This window comes from Pocillopora damicornis, chromosome 2 (assembly GCF_964200805.1).
Source record: "Pocillopora damicornis chromosome 2, jaPocDami1.2, whole genome shotgun sequence".
Classification (NCBI taxonomy): domain Eukaryota; kingdom Metazoa; phylum Cnidaria; class Anthozoa; order Scleractinia; family Pocilloporidae; genus Pocillopora; species Pocillopora damicornis.
In genome coordinates, this window is record NC_142671.1 from 731,209 (window position 1) to 743,182 (window position 11,974).

The 11,974-nt window shown below is 37.7% G+C and overlaps 1 protein-coding gene across 3 annotated transcripts; it reads left to right on the forward strand.

Annotated features, from left to right (window-relative positions):
• Positions 1-695: 695 nt before the first annotated feature.
• On the forward strand, positions 696-11,503 carry LOC113679856 (uncharacterized). Of its 3 annotated transcripts, none has more exons than XM_089194952.1 (11): positions 696-713; positions 1,695-1,984; positions 5,428-5,461; positions 5,803-5,897; positions 6,189-6,245; positions 6,757-6,828; positions 7,173-7,290; positions 7,510-7,602; positions 8,007-8,444; positions 9,104-9,948; positions 10,449-11,503. In XM_089194952.1, exons 2-11 carry the CDS (start codon positions 1,749-1,751, stop codon positions 11,149-11,151), a joined length of 2,691 nt encoding a protein of 896 aa, XP_089051078.1. In that variant the 5' UTR covers positions 696-713; positions 1,695-1,748; the 3' UTR covers positions 11,152-11,503. The 3 variants fall into 3 exon arrangements, with proteins under 3 accessions (XP_089051078.1, XP_089051079.1, XP_089051080.1); XM_089194953.1 differs by lacking the exon at positions 696-713 and adding an exon at positions 1,251-1,265; XM_089194954.1 differs by lacking the exons at positions 696-713; positions 1,695-1,984 and adding an exon at positions 3,381-3,732.
• The last annotated feature ends 471 nt before the right edge of the window (positions 11,504-11,974 follow it).

The window sequence follows — 11,974 nt, forward strand, 5'->3', positions numbered from 1 at the left end:
AAGAGGAAAATGGGGATGAAGGCTTGTTAAGTATGACTCACTCTAAATGTGTGCTCCAATATTTTTTCCTGTTTATTCAGCTTACTGAAAGTTATGAAAGTTACACCTTTGAAGCTTTTCTCGTTGAAAAGACTGGCACTGTTTTTTAGGCAAAGTGTCTTGTTGTGAGAATATAAGGTGCATTTTTGGTAAGTCGTAAATCCTTGCTGGTTGTAAGCCTTTGGGATGGATACTGCTATAAATATCACTGTCAAGGTGACCACTTTTCTCAGGCTTTTCGTCCCACCTTGACAGTGATGTTTATAACAGTATCTATCCCAAAGGCTCACAATCGGCAAGGATTTACGGTTTACCAAAAATGCACAATGAACGTCGACACAACTCAATCACGAGAGTATAGTTATATTTTTGCACCTAAGCTGTCCTATGAACCCTTCCAATTTTTTTTTTTTAAAGGCCCTTGTTAAAGATTAGAACTTAATGGTAGAAAGGCAGCGTAAGAAAGCATATATCACGTGAAAAGGCGGAGGCCTGTAGAGATACAGGACTTCAGAGACCTGAGCGTGCAGGGATAATCTACCCGTGTCTTGCTTCACTTTTGTTTTCACTTTCTATTCTTCTTCCGAATAAAAGACTTTTAATGGCATTTTTGTTGTTTCTGTTTTAGCTGGGGTCAAGTTCACATCGGCGTCAAAATTTCAACCAAGGCAAAGGTGAGCGTCCAGTTGAAACTTTTGACAATAGCAACTATTTAATTATTGTTATGCAGCGAATAACCCTATGGGATAACAATTTGTTTTGTTTAGTCGCACGATTTTAATCTGTAATTAATTTTGTTTTTTTCTTTTTTTTAAAAGCCTGACGTTAAGTGCTCAGCTAATTTCAATATTTTTATGCAGCTTTACCTTGAACCACTATGAAAGAAGTTTTGCAATGCTGACCTTAAACTTCTTTAACCAAAATATAGTTGCTATCAATAGCTAGAAAAATGAGTTTTTAGAAAAAAGTCATTAGAAACAGATTTCATACATTATGTTTAAAACGATTTTTTTCATTTGGAAGAGGATTGATAAATTTGAAAAATTTTTTTAGGGTGTTTTCCATATCATACGAGGTTCAACTTGAGGGATTTTGAGACCTGCGCGGCACGGACGGCTTGGTTTGGTTTTTAGTGAAGCACTCCTTTCGAAAATGAGTCCCTAGAGATTGGTGGCGTTCATAGGCGTTGTGCATTGGGAGTTGTACACAACCACAGCAAACTCCCCGTAAGATACGACTAAAGTTTATTTGCGCAGTATCAGTCTGATTACCGCACAGCTTACAAGTCGCAATTATACCTGTGGAAAGCATTGTAGTGGACTTGCCGACATGGTTTGAAAATGCGCAAACGGTGGTTTAATGAAAACCCACTATGAGCAGTGCTTGCAATGGTTTCCCTTCGCCGCACTTAGAATAAAATCAGAGGTTGTCAGTGCCAAGTAATTTTAATGACAAAACATAATTGGATAAGGAACAATGCTAATTACTACAAGGCATTCTATTGGTTGCTCACACCTTGTTCTGTCAAACTTCATTTGGAACGTGCGCTCACGCATGCGTAACCGCCCGTTATCCCATGTGCTGTTTGATTAATAATCTGAGATATTATTGTGGAGAGGGTATTTGGATGATCGAGGCTTGTTATGAACTTGTAGAACTCCTAGACTTGAAGTGACGAAGGTTACCCCTCAGAATCTCTGCTGATAGCCATGCAGAGTTCTAGTGAAATGATGGTAGAGAGATCGAAGCCTGCTAGCGCAGAGCAAGTTACAAGCACTTCAGGCACTGTTGACTTAACCCCATCGTCACATAGCGAACTTATTCAGTCCTCTACAATGCCGATGCCTTTGAAATCGTCCCCTGCTCCAAGCCCAGTAGATTGCGAGCTGGAAGAGGCGGATAACCCAAACGCTGGCATCGAGCAAGCCTTGCAATCGTTCGTAAGGTAAGCTCACATGTGTTGATCGAGTAAGACTTGACTGATGTAATCAACTAAGAGACTTGCTCAAGAAATAGCTGCGTGCAAGATCGGAAATGTGTCGCGTGCAGCTGTGTTCCTCACAATCACATCCATGAATGTGCTTTTTGTAATTTCTAGTAGAAGGCGTGTTCTATGAATCAATGACGGGTTTGATTCGAAGCCCTCCAGTGTTTTGATTGATATAGGTGGCAGTAGATGTTACCGCATTTCGACTTTTTGACTTTCCACGTATTTTTCTTGTAATTGCAAAGTGTACACTAGATTAGCTGATGAAACTACGAAATTTGATTTTGTTTTTGTCGAGGAATTGTCGTTTTACCTGAGCCATGTGGGTTTCTGCTTTGGGCAGATGTGACCCTGGAATGCGGGAAGTTGTTTAAGGATTTTCCTTCCCACACGTGGCTCTTAAAAAATATTTCATTCATTCAGAAACTTGGCACGATCGAGGACTTTTCAAGCCTACCCTTCTCCTTCGACCTGCGGGATTTGATACCTCTGCAGAAATTTCTACCGACTGAAAAAAATTCGTCTGTTTACAAAATTGTTTTATTCATCACAAAGTTTAAAATGCACAGCTCGATAGTTAGAAATTTAAATATACAAAGTCCTATTTTGTAAACACAGGCAACTTATTTTTCATCGGATGAAATATGTAAGTTTTCGCCGTTCAATTTGAGGTGAAAGCGTAGATTCACGTCTGTTGGTTATTTCAAGTCTTTTGAAGCTTTTGCGTTATTCTTTTCGCCCTTAATGCTATTTTGTCAAATGAATGAGATGCAAATGATGTTCCGGCTTAATTTTTGACGGCATGATTTTGGATTGTTTTCCATTTGCTCAGTGGAGCGTGTTAACGGGCTGGTGACCGTCCGAAACCCCGTGAAACTTTTATTTATCTTCTGCGGGTAATAACATTTGTTTAGAACGTTTGATCGGCGACCTTGTACGCTAACTATTGACATCTTGCCGGTTGTAGACCACTTTACGTGATTTGAAATGTAATGAACTTAACTAATGGAGTAGTTTATTTCGAGAAAATTCACCCGGCGTTACATCCCATATGAAGACCCCTGCGGAGTCCAATTTCATTAGATTGCAGGAATAGTTTCAGAAACGCCGCAATTTGATTCCTTGGCAATATATTTAACAAAAGGGTGCCTTCCAAAATAGGTTGGCATTTTTAATCATTACATGAAAAGTTTGTGGTGAAGCGAGTCAATGAAATGGAGTCTGTAAAACAAACAGGCTGTCATATAACTCGGCATCATAGATGCAATTCACATGCGATCGAATTCAATAAAACACGTGCAGATTAGAATTGACATCGCGATTAGAACAGCTAAAAAGTCAGGTGCTTTTGATCAAATATCACGGTGCAAAAGCTTTTCACGCAAGCAATTATTTTGAAACGCAATTTCATTTGGGCGAGTTTTAGCAACGTGACTGCCAGGAAAATTAAAAAATAGGGAAGAGAAAAACAGTTATTTTGTTAACTCAATGGGCATTTTTCTGACTCCACGGGCCGTGTTGAGATGAGTGAGATTAGTTAAGTATGGGTTGATGAAATTATGGATGAAGCAGATCAGTCGAATTTTGCGGGAAATTCGCAGGAAAAATTAAAGAGCACACCGCATGGTTAAATCGACATTTCTATCGCTGAACAACTGTTTTTGCATTTTATGACGGAGCGTGTTGAATTGGATCAGCGATCACAGGTGACGTTTAAATTCATTCCTCGAACGAATAAGAAGGAGAAGAACGCGTTTGCGATGTAATAATCTTTCTTAATGTAAGATTTCAAATATCGGTGCTGAAATTGACCTGTTTTTCTCTTATTTGGAATAAATCATCGATAGAGTTCTTATTGCATTTGAGACAATATAAAGGTGCGTTATGAAATAGCGCCATGTCTGCTGGCTTTGTTTTACCATGTGTTGGTGTGTTGAGTCATCCATCGGGTCGTGGGAACAGGTTATTCATTGTTTACCTCGAAATATTTAAGTTATTGCTTGCGACATATTGACCAGAATATCGGCGACATATTAATTTTTTCTCTTCACCTAAAACAATTCAAATCCAAGAGCTAAGTGCAAGTTTTTTTAATAAAAGAACTCACCTGCACAAAGATTGAGGATCAGTTAAAAGAGCCGTTTATTTACATTTTAAAGCAAATTGTTGTGATTATAGTTTATAAAATTCGACACAGTAATGCGAGCTGAGTCTGGCTGAAAATACATTAGGAGTTTGGAAGAGAAAGAGATCTAAAAATGCGCTCTTTTTTAATGACTTAAATCATTTACTTAGTCAAATGCACGAAGGATGTCGCCATCGAGTATAATTAGTTAGTTCTAATAGGATATAATGAATATTTTACCTTAGGTAAATAATAAGTTATGAATTTGAATTTTTATGAGTGTTAAGTTTCACTGGTGAGCATGCTTTCTGCAATATTTTCAGTTACCTTGTAACATACTGAATCATGTTAACTTAAAAGGACTCCTCATATTTAAAAGAGAATTAAAAGGCGTTCATGAAGTCTAGTAGGTTTTTGGAAAAGATCCACCAAGTAATTCAATCACTTTTAAGTTGTTTATTTTAAAAAAAAGTTTCATATTAAGTAATTTCCTTTTATCTCGACAAGTCAAATCACATGTGTATGAAATCTGTCCATTGTTGATATTTTCTCTTTTTTCATTTTTAAGACATGTTTGAAGTTTGAAGGACAATGCAATCAGTTAATCGTGCATACAATTTTTGTAAAGTAGTTCATGAGTGGGATTCTAAAGAAGAAGAATCAGTTATTTATAGCATGCATATATTATGATAAACCAACAACAGACCCAGGTGCTCTATACTCTGACTTCATTTAGCTAATAATAATCACTCACCTCTTAATAGGAAATATGCTTTTGTTGTTTAAGTGGCAAATTCTGTTGAACCTTTTACTGCCCAAATTTCATGAACTTGGAGGGATCAAAAATAAAGATACTCAATTAAAACCACCCCAAGCCTTTTGTAACAAAATATTCAACCAGCTGGATGAAGGAATAGTATTCAAACAAGAAGATTGTTGTCAATGCCCCATAGAGAAAATGGGTGTGCACTTTTATGATATTTAAAATGTTTATCTCTCAGTGATGTGTCATAGATTAAAACGTAAGAAATCTACCTTAAGATAACTTACCAGAATACAACTGCATTTGTAAAACAGCAACAGATCCTGATGATATGCTCAAATTATCAATTTATTGGATGTAATTAAATGGGTGAGATGTTCCATAGCCTCACCTTGGATCAATTTTGATTTGCTATTGTTAACACAATCAAAAAGGTATATAGAATGCAGTATATTTTAGACTGAACATAAATGATTGGAGAATAAATATATTAAAACCTCTTCCTTTTTTCAGCAAAGAAATTCAAGAGCGGATTCAAAAAATATTGGTAATCATCTTTCATTTTTTACATAATTAATCAAATAATTGAACAACTAATATATCATTTAGTAAAATACTAAAAGTTTGGTACTCTGCACATGCTCATGTGCTTAATTATTTCGTAGTTTCCTCCTGTGAAATTATGGGGGTGGGTTTGCAGTTTGAAAAAAAAGCACAAGGTTGTCTTATGATTGCTATTAACAAACATTTTTGTTATTTAGAAATTCATTTGTATCATGAAAGAAATTTGCCTTAAACCTGAAGAAATAAAATTATTTTTCATCTTAAAATGTAACAACAGGATTCCTTTTCAAGTCTTGTAATTTTGAAAACTTTTCCTTTCTCTAGGAAGAAGTACAACAACTGTCAGATACTGAAAAATTGCTGCTTTACCTTCGACTACCAGGAGAGACAGCAACAGATTCTAAAGATGACTTTGATAAGTAAGTATAAAGTACTGACTTTGAACATAAAATTACCAGCATTGTGAACATTTCTGTTCTGTTTCACTCCCTTCGTTTCTTTGATGCTCAGGGTAATACCCTGAATGTCTACCCCTTATCCTGAACCACCACCTTCCTCTCCCCACCCCATGTGCCAACCCTTTACTTCAACCTCCATCCACTGTTAACTACTTTTACCTTCCAGAGAATAGTTCTTGTCAAATATGAATATGTCACTGTTAATAAATAATGATAAATCAAGTAAGAATTACTATTTGGTTAATCTCCTAGTAATCAAGCTCTTCCCATCTCCACAACAAGAGCAGAGCAAACACAAGCTTTTCATTGGTGAGTTGGCTTATGTAGAATTTTTAATAATTTCATGCTGGCTTTTTAGTTCCCAATAAATACCTAGCTCCCAATATAGATGAGAGACTCAATTATCTCTAATTACTCGTTAGACACATAAACAAGGAATATGAAAGAGAAAATCTTACTCACACTTAGTGAGTTGTAGAAAACAGATATATGCACCATTAGACAGACATTTTTTTTTGAGCTTCAGGTAATGATCAGCTTATTTCAAACAAATTTAAAAGTTAAAAAAATTCAGAGTACATGGAAGTCTCAATAAACCTTTTGACTCCTAAGAGTGACTGGCATCTAAATTCTTCCTACAAGATCACCTCCAATTCACACATTAAGTCATGAGAAAAAGAAGCTCTTGATTGTTATACAAATTCTCCTTATAAGGACATTAGGAAATGTAAAGAGAACAGTATGGAGAATATGCATACTGATGTTTGTTTGTATAAAAGGGTTCAGGGTTTTATTCACATGTCTGTTATTTTTTTCAAAGGATTCGTTGTCATTTGGAGGAGTGTGATAATAACTCAACACTTCCAAAACATGAGGTCTATGATGAATACAAGTAAGGAACTTATAAGGATTATTATTTGATAACAAACTATTTACTTGGAAACTCAGAAAATTCTGAAGACTAGTGGCGTGATTATGGAATGTTTTTGTGTTTCAAAGGAACAGTCAATCAGGCTTCAGAAAGGTAGAAAATCAAACTGCAAACAGCAATGATAATTAATTGCTGGTTTTTCTGAACTTTCGTGTGAGCAGTCAGTGCAAAACAAACCTGTCAGATTATTTAAAGTGTTCATGGTAATTAGAGTGATTACAGTGATACTTAACTTAAACTTTCATCTTTTTATCAAAGTTGCAGTTATTGAGATGTGTCATTAAAATTGATAAAACTGATTTCAGAGCTCACTGTGAAAGCATGAATGCTGCACGGACATTGAGTGCCCCTGACTTTGGAAAAATAATCAAGTGTGTGTTCCCAAGAGTAAAAGCAAGAAGGCTTGGTACAAGAGGCAATTCCAAATATCCTTTCATATTGGTTTAATTCTATATACTAGCATTTTTTTGCACAAATCCCTGCATTGTTCAGGGTCATCAATGCTAAATCCTTTCTGGTTGTAGACCATTTTCCTGTAAAGTAAACTTCTCAGAATGCAAATCAGCATAAGGATAGAAATTTATTGCAGTCATCAGGCATACTAACTAATTTGTATGTGAGTTATGCACCTTAACCTTCCTTAAGTACTGTTACAGTGGAATCCAGAGAAAGAAGAATGTCAAACCACCCACCCTTCCCACCCTTCAAATTCCTTCACCCAGTGAAAAAGAAAAGGTAAACAAGAGTTTTAACCCTCCCACTACTAAGATCTAATTGAAAATTCTCCTTACTTTCTGCTACACAATACTTATGATGTTAGTGCTGAGAATTTGGTATTGGAGCAACTAATAATCCCTTATTGATATTTTTCTTTATTCTAAAGGCTTGCTTGCTAGATATTGTATTAATATTGTAAGGAGAAATTATGTCTTGGTCACTAATGGGAGTGAAAGGGTTAAATGGAATTGAATTTCCCTTGGGCTTAGAGGTAGTTTAGATGTTACACTTCTTGTGATGAATGATCGTCTTCCACAAAAATTGCTTGAAATTTATCAGGAAATTTTGAATTTCCAACCCCTTCAAATTTCTCTCAGGAACTCTTAGATTAACAAGTACCTGGACATTTACTTGTCTTTCAGAGTTCAATGAATTCAGCAAACAACCTTGCAGGAGGTGACAAAATAGAAGAGGATCAAACTTTGTCAGCTGCATGTCTACTTGTGTGTGAGTGGGCAAACAAACTTCTTGGTCGAGTGTTCAGCACTCTCATTGAATTGGCCAAGTTTCTTGTTAGTGGCAGTTATGTCTCCAGTAAATCCATGGCGGCATATGTTGTACTGTCTGATCTTAATACTCCTCAAATGGGCCACTCATCAGTGTCATTGATTGCACCTTTAAAGCAAGTGGAGGAGCAACTGGTGCTGACACATAAACGGCGACAATCACAACAGTTACCTAAAAAAATACCTCAACGACAACAGCAAAAGCAGATTCAACAAATTCCTGTAAACCCTATGTTACCACAAGGACAAGCTTTGTGTAGTGCTCCACAACTGCCTCTTAATTTTAAGACACTGGTAAGTCCTTTTTCATTGTTGATGTACATTACAATTAAGTATATTTAGTGTAGATCACTGATAAACTGTGGATAAGCAAGAAAAAAGGGGTATCCTGATGAAAAAGTTTCTTCTCCTGTTCTCCATAACAATTCACGTTATCGCCTGGTTATATATATTAGTTGGATATTTTTGTATAAATAATAGGAGATTGAGTGCATTCTACTCAAGGAAAAGGAAAGTATCACTCATAAAAACACAATCTATTTTTTCACACCTGTCATCTATTCCACAGCCCTGTTTAGTTGTTGAGGAGAAACTGAGAAATTGCAAGATCTAGGTGATACTTAGGATGTTGATAGGAATGTACATGAAAAAAAATATTACTTGCATCTGATTGGCTGAATGCTTGTGCATTCTCATATAACACAAATGCAAAGTTGTAACACAAGTGCAGATTACAAATAGCGTGCACATTTTCAAAATTTTGTCTATCTTGACCCTTAGTGATAATTTTTCCAGCAATTTGTTGTAGTAAGGACATGTAAATTTTTCAAAGGTTACATAATTGCACAAGCCCATCAAATTGCACTTGAAATCATGTTATTACCTATACTAATAATCGTAAACCAGTAAACTACCACGTGAAGCTGCTGAAACACTTTTGTGTCATTTTTTAGGTCAGTATATCAAGTCAGCAGAAGCCAGTACACATTCAGCCCAAACCGATACAGCCATCACTTCAAAGCCCCCCTGCTCAAATGGGACAGTTTTATCAGCAACAGCAACCTGGTGGCAACCCAACCACCCCTCCCAGTGGCTATCCAACCAAGATTAGACCTATTACTCCATCCATGATATCCCCCACCACACCCATTCAACCTGCTGGGCCCCAGATAACATCACCTTTTCAGTCATCTCCAAAGTTTAACACCCCAGGCACACCTCAAAATCGTCCAGTTACTCCCAGCTCTGCGAGTGCAACTGCAAGGCACACTCCAAACTCAGCTGAGCCAACTCGCTTTCTTTTCACACCTATTCCGAATAGTTCCCAAGAGCAGAGGGTCACCAGGGGAGAAACAAGTCCTCCTACATTGCGGCCAACTGCCACCCATCCCAGCCAGTTGTTGAATGGAGACTGGTCCCAGTCACAGATAGGAGTAAATGATGTGCCAATGTCACCTAGTAAACAACCACGTCTAATAAATCAGAATGCACCCTCCACTCCAACATCCAATCGCAGACCTGGTTCATTTGCTTACCCCTTACCATCACCAAGGACACCGCAGCGCATTGCACCACAGCAGTTTGTTACTTCCCCAACAATGGCCTCTCCAGGGTGTGGTCGGCAGCTGAACCCCATTTCTCCCAATGTCACACAGCGGGGACAAGAATTTATGCTTCCTCTAGGGATCAACAATGCAGAGAATGTGGCTCAAACAGGCTTCACACAGAGTGTGAACATGACAAGTCCTCCATCATCTGATGGAGATGGGCATATGTCTCAGCAACAGTCAAAGCAGGGGTAGGTAGTGCAATGACTGCTGTTCATTTGTATCTGAATAAATTTAGCCCATGAGACACATTGGAAATGACGCAGTTGGGTTTCAACTTGCTTAACCTTTAAACCTCAAGAGTGACTAGGTTCTAATTCCTCCTTACAATATCACCCCTAAGTCAAACACGAAGGTCATGAGAATAAATGAAACATCATCAACTTAAGAAGCTCTTGATTGTTAAACAAATTCTCCTCATCAGCACTTCACAAAATGAAAAGAGAATAGTATGGAGAATATACATGTTGATCTTGGGTTATTAAGGATGAATAACAACTGGTGTGAAGAAAAATTCACCATGAAAGTTAACTTTCAGTCATCACACTTAAGTTGGAAACCCAACATAGTTGTAATAGGCTGCTAACAGAATACAGTCTCTTTACAGGATAACCACTTTGTCAGTAAAAATGCCAATGTGTACCGTTTTTTTCACTCTGAATTTTTTTTGTTTTTCTTGGACATTTTGTAGAAGTTCAGGGATTATTGCAAAGTCATGCAGATACAGTAGTGCAGCAGATAATGGACACATTTCACAGGCTCCTATCATGCAGACACTGGATTATTCACCAGAACTGGAGTCAATCTGTAACCAAGCCACAAGCTCTTCAGGGCAGATGCCCCCACCTTCATATCAACGAAGCCAGTCAGTTCCCCCTTTAACACAGCATGCACTGGCAGATCAAAGATTTCATCCCTTAACTCCACAGAATAACCCACGCCCACGTCACCTGACTCCGTCACCCATGGAGACACAGTCAAATCAACATCTGAATGGGTTAAAGGAACTTCGCAACAGAGTTCTCCATGGTGATGTCAATAACAATGGGTCTCGGCCATCACAGGAAAGTGCTTTTTCTGCACGAAGAAACCTCACACCTATGCTCAATGCTGAACAATCAAATGTAACTGCTTCAAACTGGGGCGTGTCCCAAGTGAGGACAAACAACAACCCCAGGGGTGCAGAGGACCATGAAATGACAATACTCGATGCAGGCTTGACATTTGCAGATCTCAATCATGAAAATGATGAGACCTTGTCTGATCTGAATACACTGGATGATGCTACAACAGAAGCAGTATTAAGGAACATTTGTAATAATACATCAGGGGTGTGGCCAACTAGTGATGTCCATGCATGGGGAGGGTCACAGGCACTGGAGATAATGGATTAAGAAAAAATGCATTATTTTTTCTTGGTAAAAACCTGGATACAAGCTTATTTATATATATACATATATAAATAGATATGAAAAAAAGACTCGATACCATTTAATTCCTATTTGCGGGCTGGATTTATTAAAACACCGTAGTTCGTGTCAATGTTAATTGATCCCTGCTTGTGAGTTTCAGTACTTAAAAAGATTGTTGTCTTTATAGTTATCAGCCTTAGCGACGGTGTGCTAGCGTGGAATAAACAATTTTAAAGTGTAATTTATATTTTCTTACCTGTACCAAGCACTTTTTTACTTTTTCAGTGCGAAATTTTTATGCAAGAGTACATTAAAGAATGAAAAATTGATTTTATTGACGTTTGCCATCACTCTCTTATAACGTATTGCCTATGACACCTGGGCTGTTTGTGTTAATTGCCGCAAGTTCTGACGCCAGTGAATCATGAGAAACTACTCAGGTCGTGCGCTCGCTCTCTACGTCGTGACCGAGAGCCAAACGTTTTCTTATCCAGCCTGACCTTACTTTTTCAATAAGGATTTTATCGTACGACCTTCGCTCTCTTTTTCTTCTCTTTTTCCAATCTCGTAGCACGAGGGACTGTAAAATTTCTTCCGGCCCTGCGAGTGCCATCGTATGTGGCCCTCAAACTGGTATAAGTGGAGCACGCGTGGAGCCCGCGTGGAGCCGAACGGGTTGCATGATGACAAGCCGCTCCTATTACATTAACCATCGAATAAGGAATTTATCATTCCACCTTTTATTTTCTAGCATTTTAGCTTTACTCGTGCTGATTTATCTCAAAGTGTACACGAAATCATATGA

Bases quoted from the DNA above. Each gene is read 5' to 3' on its own strand.
- LOC113679856 (XM_089194952.1), top strand. From the start codon at position 1,749: ATGCAGAGTTCTAGTGAAATGATGGTAGAGAGATCGAAGCCTGCTAGC. The intron at 6,829-7,172 runs GTAAGGAACTTA...AACTGATTTCAG, and splicing joins GAGGTCTATGATGAATACAA to AGCTCACTGTGAAAGCATGA. The intron at 9,949-10,448 runs GTAGGTAGTGCA...GACATTTTGTAG, and splicing joins CAGCAACAGTCAAAGCAGGG to AAGTTCAGGGATTATTGCAA.